The sequence below is a fragment of the Bos indicus genome, chromosome 21, assembly GCF_029378745.1.
Source record: "Bos indicus isolate NIAB-ARS_2022 breed Sahiwal x Tharparkar chromosome 21, NIAB-ARS_B.indTharparkar_mat_pri_1.0, whole genome shotgun sequence".
In the NCBI taxonomy this organism is placed as follows: domain Eukaryota; kingdom Metazoa; phylum Chordata; class Mammalia; order Artiodactyla; family Bovidae; genus Bos; species Bos indicus.
This window is the reverse complement of record NC_091780.1, coordinates 57160171-57172932: the sequence shown is the minus strand read 5'-3', so window position 1 is coordinate 57172932 and position 12762 is coordinate 57160171. Positions and strand designations below refer to the sequence as shown.

General features: G+C 49.2%; 1 protein-coding gene across 2 annotated transcripts in view; it reads right to left on the bottom strand.

Moving 5' to 3' along the window:
* The window catches only part of SLC24A4 (solute carrier family 24 member 4), a 194720-nt gene extending 184321 nt beyond the window's left edge, over nt 1-10399 (bottom strand). The window contains exons 1-2 of one of the 2 annotated variants that reach the window (XM_070775573.1): nt 9604-10399; nt 7440-7550 (exon numbers count right to left, since the gene is read on the bottom strand). In XM_070775573.1, the coding sequence (XP_070631674.1) occupies nt 7440-7550; nt 9604-9733 (241 nt within the window). In that variant the 5' untranslated portion in view covers nt 9734-10399. The remainder of the gene's footprint in view (nt 1-7439; nt 7551-9603) is intronic. The other variant, XM_070775575.1, reaches the window with a different exon arrangement.
* Between the last annotated feature and the right edge of the window lie 2363 nt (nt 10400-12762).

Sequence of the window (12762 nt, the reverse complement as noted above, 5' to 3'; positions counted from 1 at the left end):
TCAAACATGATGAAGAAAATTCCTCCAGCATCAATGGAGGGAACCAAGCTTCTCTCTCCCTTTTCAAGCACAAGGCACAGGATGCAGGAAGCCCAAATGAACAGGAGTGACATGGCAGAGGCAGGGCCACTGATTCCATCTCAAATGTGTGGGAAAAGGCAGTGTAAGAATGGGGGAAGGCATTCCCACCCCAGCTGAGAAGCCAAAAAGGATAAAACGCTGCCCAAATGCCAAGAGATGAAAACCAGCTTCTCTATTCAGAGGCAAGTTCTGCAAGGTACACCATCCTCTAGCATCCCAAACCTCCAAAAGGTTAAAAACAAACAAGAAACGTATTTCCAGAAAAGAAAATAAACAGTGTGTGGTAAGATGTTTACTTCTTAACTTATCCTCATAAAATTCAATTGACAGATAGTTTTCCAGCCCTATAATACACAGGCACTATGTCATCTCCAGGATAAGCAGATTAAAAAAATAATCATGAAAATGGAAGCTGATGTGTGAATATGTGTGTATAAATGCTTGATGGGTATTAACTCATTTAATTCTAACAACCCTATGAAATGAATGCAATTATCACCCCCTTACCACCATCATTTTACAAAAGGAAACACTGAAGTACCTATTATGGTTTTAAAGAGCAAATGAGCCTTGTCTTTTATATCCTAGTTGAGAGAGGCAAACAATTTAACAATAGATATACAGCCTGTTAAAAGCTCAACCAAGAGAATCAGTGACATAGAAGGCTACTTTGGGTTGAGTGATCAGGAAAGACCAGTGGGAGCTGGCAATCACACAAAGGAACATCTTGGAAGATTGGGGGTAGAGGAGTTATGTGGTCCCCAGAAGCTCCAAAAGTCAGCCACAGAATGTGTCCATCACTGGCTCTCACGGGTCAGTGCCAGGCTCAGGCATCTGTAGCTCTCAGAACCTCCCAGAATCACAGGTCCCACCCTCAACTGTCTTCAAACACTCCAGCTGTCACCACAGAGAGATGTGTGGAAACCCTTTGGGTCCTGATGCAGACTGAAGGTTTGTGTCTCCCTGAAACTCTTACGTTGAATCCCTAACCCCCGAATGTGATGGTGTTTGGAGGTGCAGCCTTTGGGAAATGATTAGATTTATTTGAGGTCATGAGGGTGGAGTCTGCATGAGAGGATTAGTGCCCTTCAAATAAAGGGAAAGGAGACCAGACCTCCCGTTCTCTCTCCACCATATGGACACACAGTAAGAAGAAAGCCATCTGCAAGCTAGGAATGGAACTAGCCAACACCTTGATCTTAGACTTCCCAGCCTCCAGAACTGAGAAATAAACGTCTGCTCTTGAAAGAGAAAGAACAAATATCATATATTAATGCATGCATATGGAATCTAGAAAGATATTGCTGATAAACCTACTTGCAGGGTAGTAATGGAGATGCAGACATAGAGAATAGATTTGTGGACACGGTTGGGAAGGAGAAGGCGGGACGAATTGAGAGAGTAGCATGGAAACATATACATCACCATATGTAAAGTACACAGCCAGTGGGAATTTGCTGTAGGACACAGGGAGCTCAACCCAGAGCTCTGCGACAACCTAGAGGGGTGCGATGATGTGGGAGATGAGAGAGAGCTTCAAGAGGGAGAGGACATATGTATACCTATAGCTGATTCATGTTGATATATGGCAGAAACCAGCATAATATATCCTCCAACAAAAAGTCTGTAAAAATAAATGTCTGCTCTTTAAGCCTCCCAGCCTATAATGCTTTGTCTGTCAGCCCAAATTATGGCAGTTCCCACAGGATTCAGGGCCACTGTTCTTCATTCCTATTTCATGCATTTTGTAGGGAGGACCCAGTGCCTCTGGGGGAAGAAAATAAATGACTTTTCCATAGACTTCAGTGGTCAAAACGAAGCTTGTTTTGTTTTTGTTTGTTTGTTTGTTTGTTGCTATTTTTTTTAGCTTCCCTACATTTAAAAAGAAACCAAACTGTGTTTCAGGAAAATCACTATGTCAGACCAAGTCTGAGCCTTCATTTAACATTCAGATACTTACTGAAAGTCTACACAGTGGCAGACAGTGTCCTAAGCCAGTGCTGCCTGGCCTTCAGTGGGCATGGGAGCCCCCTGGGGGATTCCGTTAGGATGCAGACTCTGACCCTGCAGTAGGTTTGGGATGGGCCTGAAACTCTGCATCCCTAATAATCCCAGGTGATGCCAACCTCACTGAGCATCAGGACTCCAGCCCAGCAAGTGCATCAACTCCGGCTTCAACTTGGAATAAGCTGGAGAGGTCTGAACAAGTCCTGAGTTCTGGGCTCTACCCCAGACAAAGGGAATCAGACACTCCAGGGTGAGGCCCGGGCATTTCGAAAGTGCTCAGTGGGGACTTCCCTGGTGGCACAATGGATAAGAATCCACATATCAATGCAAGCAACACAGGTTTGATACCTGGTTCAGGAAGATTCCACATGCCTCGGAGTCACTAAGCCCATGTACCTCAACTACTGAGCCCGTGTGCCCTAGAGCCCCACAAGAGAGGCCCGGGCACCACAACACGGAGTAGTCTCTGCTCTCCACAACTAAAGAAAGCCCACGCCCACCAGTGAAGACTCAGCACAACCAGAAATAAATGAAGTGCTCAGTGATCTGAACGTGCGGCCAGGGTTTAGAATCACTCTTCTGGACATACAGCAGTGAGCTAGGTGGCCCTCAAGGGGAGACAGATGAGAAATAACTAAATTATTTTAGACAGCAGAGACATATGTCATAAAAACAATGCGGGATAATGTGATGAGGTCAGAGGGGGCTGGGGGGGGGGGGCGGGGGCAAGCGGGAATTACACTGAAGCACAAATAACAAGACAGAAACACCACCGAGATCTGAAGAGATGACCCCAGGCTGAGAAAAGAGCCCACTTTCCACCTCAAGTCTTAAGGGATGACAAGAGGAGGGTCCCATTTGTGTTTTTAGGACACAAAGCTGACAGGTGCACAGGTTGCACTCTGAGGGGAGAATAAAAATAAGACATGTTTCCTTCCTGGAGGTTCTTATGAAAACATGAACTAATGATTGCTGAGCACCTACTGTGGGCAATGCTTCCGGTCTGGGAACTGACACAGCAGGCCCTGCTTCAAGCTCCACATGAAGAAACATGTGGAGAGACCACATGGGGAGACCACATCCCTAAAAGACCCCATCTGGTAGATCACAAAGGGGGCAGTCTAGCTGGTGGTGAGGGATGCACGGTGGATTCTCAGAGGATGCAAGAAACTTGTGGTTCTTTACCGGCAGCTCCTACAACTGTGTAGAAAAGAAAGCAGCCATCAAATGCCACCTTGTCACCACTCCCCTCCACAACCCCGCCAGTAACTGGCAGGGAGCTCTGGTCTACCTTCATCGCAGCACCCCAGAACAGGACTGTTACAAAGCCACCTCCTGAAAATGCCTACCCCTGCCGGCTCCCGGGGGAGTTCAGGTGTTGGAGGAGGAAGCTTCAGTCCCATCCCTCCAGACGCAGAGCCTGTGACCTAACTCTAAACGGGTCCAGGCCCAACACTCCCCTGGCCAAGCAGCTGGCTTAAGGAAGTCACTTGACTCAAGTCACACCAACCCACCAGAACCTCGGGGCTTCTGCAGAAACACTTCAGGCAGCAGCACTCTGTCCAGCATTTTGGGGTCTGGGAGGACCTAAAGCCAGAGCTGTGGTCACTGCCCGCTGGATGATATCTGAGCTCAGTGGCAGAAAGTGAGCATCACAGTTCACCTTTGATCTCAGCCAACAAATCCCCTTTTTTGCTAAACTCAGTTTGGGGAGGTTTTCTGTCACTGCAGCAGAGGCCTGCTTCATCTAGACCCCTGGACTCTGCCGAACTGCCTTGGACTCATTCGCCATTCTCCAAGCCCCTGATGTGGTCCTCTGAGGCTGCTGCCCGGAGGGCCTCTGCAGTCCTCCCGTGTCCCTGAGTCCCCTGGGCTGGGACTCTGTCTTCTCTGCTGGATCATGATCTGCTTGATGACAAGGGCTGTCTCTTATACTTGCTTCTGCCTCCACCAAGTGCCCACTTGTGAAATGGAAAGGGGGCTAGATATTCTCATGGTCCTCGGATGAAGAGGCTGGAAAGGAACTCAGGCTTCGGCCCCATCTGGCCTGGGCAGAGAGCAGGGCCAAGTGCAATAGGGAGGGCATGCGATCTGAGCCAGGTGACCCCAGGACGCTCATGCCGGCCAAGAGATCCTGGGCAGTCACTGAACTTCTGAGCCTGGTGTTCCTCACCTTTGCAAAAACACTGAGGTGTTTAATGTTGGAAAGGGCACTTTCATTCCATCACCTGACCAATATTTACCGAGTCCTTTCTATTGTGCAGGACACTATCCCAGAAACAGTTGATACAAAGTGAACTCTTTGGAACCCCGTGGACTGTAACCCACCAGGCTCCTCTGTCCATGGGATTCTCCAGGCAAAAACACTGGAGTAGGTTGCCCTTTCCTTCTCCAGGGGGTCTTCCCGACCCAGGGATCAAACCCGTGTCTCTCATGTCTCCTGCATTGGCAGGTGGGTTCTTTCCCACTTGTGCCACCTGGGAAGCTCAATCCAAGTGACTTGTTGCTAAACATTTTGCCAGTTTCCCTGCTTCCCTCTTTGAAGGGGGACAAAACCAGGCATTCCTGCCAATAGGGCTGACTGCTCCATAGTTAGTGGAATAATTTTTGATCAGACAGTACACTGAAGAGATAGGAGCAACAGTAGGGCATAGGAGACTCTAACCTAAGAAATGGGGTCCTGACTAAGCCAATGTGCCCAGACTACACGTGACAGAAGCTACAGGACGAAGACACAGCCAGTCCAGGATGAGAGCCTGGTGAGCTAGAAATCAGTCCAGAACGCACTCCCCCTCTTTACCCAGGGTGAAAAAGCATTCCCCACATGGATGGTGCTGATTTTAGCATCTCAGGAGACTGGAATGAGAGGATGGGCCCAGCCACAGTTCCTGGCTGTACACATGTTCACGGGTTAGTCCCACACATGCGTCAGCCACTTCCTGCTGCTGGAAGAATGTGCTGAGGGAGGTGAAATGATGGGACAGCACCACTGCCCACTGGGTCACCAGGACAGAAGGGAGTTCAAAGGGAATCCCAGCGGCTTCTCTGCGAGTTCACCCGGCCCCATCCCCATCAAGCAGAGAGTGAACAATTTAGAGATTTACCTAAACCTCTGTGTCCCAGATGGACTCCTCAGACAGCGTTTTGAGGGAAGAGAAGTTGACGGTGTTGAAAACAGGCTTTGAGGGAAGGCCCTGGCCTTCCTGGGTGCATGGAACTAACCAAACATTTCAGACCCACAGGCCTAGGTTCCCGGACCAGCTTCCCCACTTAAAAGTTTCATGACTTTGAGTGACTCCTGTCTCCTCCCTAGGTATTTACCCACCTGTAAAATGTGGATAAGACTTGCCTATGAAAACAAGGGCTTCCCGGGTGGCACTAGTGGTAAAGAATCTGCCTGCCAATGCAGGAGACACAAGAGATGCGGGTTCGGTCACTGGGTGGGGAAGATCCCCTGGAGAAGGGAATGGCAACCCACTCTAGTATTCTTGCCTGGAGAATCCCATGGACAGAGGAGCCTGGTGGGCTATAGTCCATGGGGTCACAAAGTGTTGGATACAACTGAGCAACTGAGCACAGCACTGCGTTGCTGGCACTCCCATGAGAATAAGCCACGGGAAGACTGCCTAACCTGTTCCTTTGGCCCGGGTTTCTGGTTCCTTTTTCACACAGCCCCATGCAGAGCCTCACCCAGTTCTTCTAACAACTCTAGAGTAGGAGGCCAAGTTCTATTCTTCCCATTTTACAGGTAAGAAAACAGACATCTAAAAAGACTGACTTGCTTGGCAACTTGATGGAAAAGCTGAGTGGTATCCATCTAAAATAAAACCTCCATAGAGTGTGGAGAAAAAGGAACCCTCCTACACCCTCGGTGGGAATGTAAATTGGTGAAACAACCATGGAGAACAGTATGGAGGTTTCTTAAAAAACTAAACACAGAGTTACCACGTGATCCTGCACTCCCACTCCTGGGCATATATCCAGAGAAAACCATAATTTGAATAGATATGCACCCCATGTTCCCCAGTGTTCATAGCAGAGCTATTTACAACAACCAAGACACAGAAGCAACCTAAATGTTATCAACAGATGAATGGATAAAGAAGATACACACACAAGGGAATATTGCTTGGCTATAAAAAAAAAAAAAGAGTGAAATAATGCCATTTGCAGCAACATGGATGGATCTAGGGATTATCATATCAAGCAAGAAAGACAAATATCATATCACTTACATGTGGAAGCTTAAAAAATGATACAAATGAACTTATTTATAAAACAGACATAGACTCACAGACTTAGAAAGCAACTTACAGTTACCACAGAGAATAGTGGGGAGATGGGGGTAAATTAGGTGCTTGGGACTAACATATACACACTACCATATGTAAAATAGATAAACAGCAAGGTTTATAGTATAAACCTGTGCTGTATAGTATGGGGGACTGTACTCAACACTCTGTAATAATCTAAATGGAAAAGAATCTTAAAGAGAATAGACATTTACATATAACTGAATCACCTTGCTGTACACTTGAAACACAACATTAGAAATGAACTGTACTTCAATTTTTTGAAATAAGAAGATAAAACTTCATGGTTCCCAAAGAGCTTTCAAATGCATCATCCCACTGAGTCCTTTGCACAAGGAGCCCCAAGTTTGGGAGCTGAAGCTAAAACCTAGGACTGGCCTGTCTGAGCTTCCATTAGCTGGCCAGTACAGCTCCTGGGAAGAAATCTCTACCCATTTAAGCAAAGCCTGTGTCTGGCAAGAAGAACAGACCAGACTGGGTCCCTATAGCCTCTGACCCGCTGGATAAGTCTGAAGAGGAACATCAAACCACCTCCCAGGGCGAGGAGAACCATCTCTCAGGTTGTAATGATACCTGGAATTCCTCTCCCAAAGAAGGGGCCCCAGTGTGTCCCACCCCTGCAGCGACCCTGGGTGGTATGACCTGGTGGGTCATCCCAAAGTGTCCTCTCCCAGAGCAGCTGGGTGTGCTGCCCCTGGAGTTCCATCAGATGGACTCAGCGAGCAAAAGGGCAAGAAAACGAAGACATCCAGACAAACAAAATGGGGGGTGCAGGCAGAACACTGACCCTTCAGTAGCACCATGAGAACAAAAACTGAAAATTGAAAACTCTCAACTGTGACCTTTTCAGTTGTTGGATAAAGAACGTGAGTTGCTTAGCAGCACAACTGATTAATGTCTATATGTTACCTTTCAACTCCTTATTGCTACCCTTTCCCATTCAGGGTCACAAAACCATCTTTTCTCAGCTCTGGTTACGACTGTCTACATCCATACCATCTTGAGGCCAAGTCAAATGCCTTGGGAAGAATCTCTTACCAGGATCTGTGCAATTCTTAGCTGCCTCAGTCCCATTCACTGGTGCCATCAGCCTTCTATTTCTCCATGTGTCTGGGAGAATATATTTGCTCACAGAAGCTGTTCTGTGCCCTGGATTAGAAAATAAGTCACAAACACCATGAGATCAACATGGCACCTACATTCTTACAATGGCCTTACAGCATATATCTAGCTCTGTCAGCAACAGCCCTGTTTGACTATTTAAAGCCATCTGCAGGGAGTGATACCATGACTGGAAGCACAGTATCACCTGCTCACCTACAGTAATCTGTTTCCTAGATCTAGTTCATTGTTTCTAGTCCCAGATAGGTCAGCATGCGCTCTGACCTTGGCCACGATTGCTTCGGTCTCAGCCCCTCACAAGTGCAATACAGGGTTTAGACAGGTGACCATTAAGTTCTTAGCCAGCAAACATGCTCAGGTATCCCGGCCCTGAAGGATAAAGTCAGCAAACAGGTGCAGAAAGGTGATGGGGTCTGGCCCGGGACTTTGCACCCTTGAATGTGCGTACAAATCACCTGGGAACCTTGTTACAATGCACATTCTGATTCAGTAGGTCTGAGCCAGGACCTGGAATTCTACACTAACAAGCTCCCCGGTGACACTGATTCTGATGGTCCAAGGGCCATACTGAGTAACCAGGAAGATCACTGGAGTGGATGCTGATGACCAAGTGCAGTTGAACTCCTAAAGGCCTTCCTGATCCAGCAAATAAAAAATAATTCTCACTTTAAGACCTCTAAAGTATTCATTTACCTCTCCTGAGGTGCACACTGCTTCAGCTGGGTAATAATACCTCTTCTATAATGCTGACATCTAAGAGCCTCTAGGTATTTTGTTATTTCTAGTGTGTAATTGAGGGAGAAAACACATCAACTTGCCCAATTGCAAAGCACCAGGTACTATGGTGTTCAAATAGCCTTTCTGGATTTCTTTTGGAAAGGGCAAGTTTTGTTTAATCTTTCATCCTCAAATCACAAAGTTTGAGTTTTGAAAGGCTGTATAAAGTTTAATGAAGTGCCACCTGATTCTTATCAATTAATATGAGCCTCTCTAAATTGTCCCTAACTACTCAAGAAGGTACCATCTGCTTTATTCCCCATATCCGGATTGTTAAATCACAGCATTTCTTTCGTTTTCTTAAATGTTTGAAAATACACACATATATACATATGCACATATATGTATAACTGAATCACTTCGCTGTACACCTGAAACTAACACATTATCAACTATACTTCAATTGAAAAGTTGAAATAAAGTTGCCAGAGAACATTAAAAATTAGAATATTAAAAACAACACTAAAAGGTCCCCAGCACCTTTTAGTTTCCCAGTGGGAACGTTAGCCACTCTGAATGTCTTCTGAAGGTTCCACCTGGGCTCACATCCCCTACTCCATCCCTAACATTTTTTGTAAGTTTCTTGTTCTCTCCATCTTAAATGTGCATATCCTAAGCAACTCCCAAATTTCCTTGTCTCTTCTCGGATGCAAGGCGTGTGGATAGTGGTTCCAGGCACCAACACTCTAATTCCGCGGGGATTAAGAGGAGTTGAAAAGTGATTTTGAAACACAGAGGCAACCTCCCCAGGGGACAGACTGCCCCACCATTTTTAGGGTTTGGAGAGGACGCGTCAGGACACCCCGGGCGCCCCTTCGGCAGGGGCGGGGGCGAGAGCTGAGACTCAGTTTCCAGCCTCAAAACCTGGGTTTTCGAGGGAAGCGGAGAGCAATCTTCCGTGCTCCGCAAAATTGGAAGGAGGTCCATTCAGTCTCCTCCGCCCCAGGCCAAGAGAATCCATACATGGACCTCGCCGCTGCGCTCCCCACACTCCCTGGGCACCCCCAGGGACAGAACTCTGGCGCCGAGGGGCCAGTGGTTCATGCTTTCGCCTTAGTAACACAGACCGGCAGCCGCGTTCTGAGCCCCCAGCGGCCGCGCGCAGCTCAGGGGAACAGGCACCAGCGCTCAGAGCGTAGCCATCAGCCCTCCTGGGTGCGCTCTACCTGCCTGATGGGGAGGGGACTGGATGAACCCTTGGAGCTAACCTGGCTGGGAAGAGAGGGAACACCTCCCAGAACTGCCCCGCGATTTTCCAGCCCAAACCCCCCAACTCCCCGGGCAAGCCCGCACCATTACCTACCCCAGCTGCCAAAGAGGCCAGACGCACAGCACACCAGGGCCAAAATCGCGCACACGAAGCCAACTTGCTGCGGCAGCATCTCTCGCCTCCTGCGAACTTTGCGCGGCCCGGGGGGCCCGCGGAGCGCCATTCCGCAGCGCCTGGATGCCGCCTCTGTCAGAGGATGGGGAGTCCCAGCGGCCGGAGTGCTATCTGGGGCCGAGCGGCGTGGACTGGAGCGGGCGACTCGAGGCTCAGAGGCCAGGGGCTCCAGGCCACAGGTTCATGGCCCGCGGGCGAGCTCGGCAGGGAAGCAGGGAGAGGAGGTGGTGGGCGCGCGGCGCGGACGGAGCTCAGAGTCCCGCGCGCGGTGTGCGCGCTCCGCGCACCATGGCTCGGTGGCAAGGAGGCGACGCCGGTACGGTGGCGCTGGCGGCCCTGGATCGCAGGGCTGGCGCAGTCCCGGCGCTGGTGCCGCTACCTGCCCGCTCAGCCTCGGCGCCCTCGCCCGGCCGCAGCCCTGGGAGCAGTGCCCCGGGGCGCCCGCGGGAGCACTCAGTGCGCCCCCGCGCGCCGCGCCGCCGCTCCCACTCGTAGCATCCTCCCCCTCCAAGTTTGGCGGCGGTCGCCGGCCAGCGATGCTCCACTGCTTCCCGGCGAGCCGAGCCGGGCCGGCCCAGTGCGCTCAAGTCGGGAGGCAGACTGGACGCGCGGGACCTGCGACCCTCGCCGCGAGCCGCCTAGACGTCGGCCCTCCGGGGGTGAGCTCTCCCCGGGAACTTTGTCTCCGGCTACCGGCGCCTGCGTCTGCGAGGCCGTGACGCCTCCCGCCTGCAGCTCTCGCCTCCCTTCTCCTCCCCTCCTGCCCCTCCTCCCCAGCACGTGTACTCCTCCCCTAGGGCGCACTCGCCGGTGCGCTCCTCCCTTCCCCGGCGAGGCTCAACTACTGACCCACAGAGTCGCCCTCCTTCTCCCTTTTTCTCTCCCCCCGCCCCGACGGAGCCGAAACTAGTCCTTCTCTAACCCTGCTGGGCTGCTGCAGAAAGGAACAGGTTATGGCACCGCAGGGACTCTGGAAACCAGGGTTTCCGTAGAGCGGTCGCTCTAGTCCGGGCTCTGCACGACCCCCTAGGCGACCCGAGGCCCCTACACCCCCGCGGGGCGGGAGATGCAGGAGAAGATTAATTGCTCGAGCTGAGATAACAAAAACGTTTGCACCAAACCAACAAGCGCCCGCGCCCGCGGGGACCAGCTCCTGCAGGGCTCTCGGGGAGGGCGGGGGAGCCGGCGGCGGGGGTGCAACGCTGACCTGCAAAACACAGGAGACCGGTTGGAAAGAAACCCGAGAGTTCTGCCGCCCCGCCGCGGAGAGTTGAGCTTTTGATGTTCTGGAGCCGTACCGCTTCACGGGGCTTTCTGGGTTTGGTTTTGTTTTTCCTCCTTCTCTCTGATCGGCCCTCTAGTGTAAACCGCTTTAAAAATGGGGCAGGAGGCAGAATTTCAGAAGAGCAGCCGCTGAGTTGTAATCCAGGTGCAAGCAGGTGGTGGGGACCTTGAGCGAGAGGGCCTCAACCCCTGGGAATGACTTCTTTCCCTGGCTATGGAGCACCTAGTTAGAGCGTGCTAGGGGTTAAGTCCATGTAAAATCCTTTTTGGAACAAGGCCAGGTCTGTTTAATTAAATAAATACACACCCACCGAGTTGCGGGATCAGCGCCAAGTGCCAGTCAGAGAACAAAACAACCAAAATATGTGTACTATCCAGTTCCTGCTTTCAAGGAACCCCAAATCAAAGGGCAGCCAGACCCTTAGATAAATGCTGGTTTAACAGAGTCAGTTGCAAAAGTCACTGTTTTTGCAGAATGTGTGTTATTTTATTTATCATTACTCAAAATGTGATCCACAGCAGCATAAGCATTGCCTGGGAGCTTGCAAGAAATTCAGGCTCTAGGGTTCCAGCCCAGACCTACTGAGAATGTGAATTTTTAACCAGATCCCCTAAGAGGTTTGTGTGTACATTCAAGTGTCAGAAGCGCGCGACCCTTTCAAATCCGTCCCCCTGATTGTAGTGGGACACCAGCTGCACAGTTCCTCTCAGACTAAGCACTGCTTGTGTTGGCCTGGCACAGTGACACAAGTGAGAGGTACCTGGAAGGCCAGGGGAGGGGGAAGTTTCGCTAATTATTTTCCGTAGTGCCTTTTCAGTACCCACGGATACTGAAGGCATGAGCACAAGACTAATTGCAGTGGAAACCCCTAGAGTAAATGAGATGGAAACAGCCGGGTAGGCCTTGTATAGAACAGCTCAGGGCTCTGTTTTGTCTGTAGAGCAGCCTTACCATTGAGGACCTCCCTCTATATGGGTGACCTCTACCAAGCATCCCTGCCGGGGACGAAAAAAAACCACTTTTCATATGTTTGAAGAATTTCCTTAATGACCAGGCTGTACAAAGATTGCTATTTAGCAATAGCAAATAAAAAACCATAAAACAGTGTTAAATGTGGCATTTGAAAAGCTAGCAAAGAGCTGGTGACATCCTATTTTTGCCAAAGGAAAAAGAGTTAAAATGATAGTATGCTTTCATCCCATCCATAGGACAGCATTCAGATCACATTGGTTAAGGCAACTCTAATGAACAAAATGGCATATTATACATGCACCTCAGTATTTATTGCAGCACATTTATAATACAATAGCCAAGATATGGAAGCCACCTAAATGCCCATTGACAAATGAGTGTGTAAAGAAGATGTGGTATATTTGCACAGTGGAGTATTACTTAGCCTTTAAAAAGAATGAAATAATGTCATTTGCAGCAACATGGATGGGCCTACAGATTACTAAGTGAAATAAGCCAAAGACAAATATTATATATCACTTATTGTAGAATCTAAAAAATAATACAAGTGAGCTTATTCATTTGTATTAGAAAATAGAATTAGACCTGAAGACATAGAAAATAAAATTATGATTACTAAAGGAAAAAGTTGTTGGGGGGATGCGTGGGGAGGGCAAATTAGGAGTTTGGGATAAACATATACACACTACTGTGTGTAAGATAGATAACCAGTAAGGACCTACTGCATAGCACAGGAAGATATACTCAATATATTGTAATAACCCATAAGGGAAAAGAATCTGAAAACACACACACATATATACGTATAATTGAATCATTTT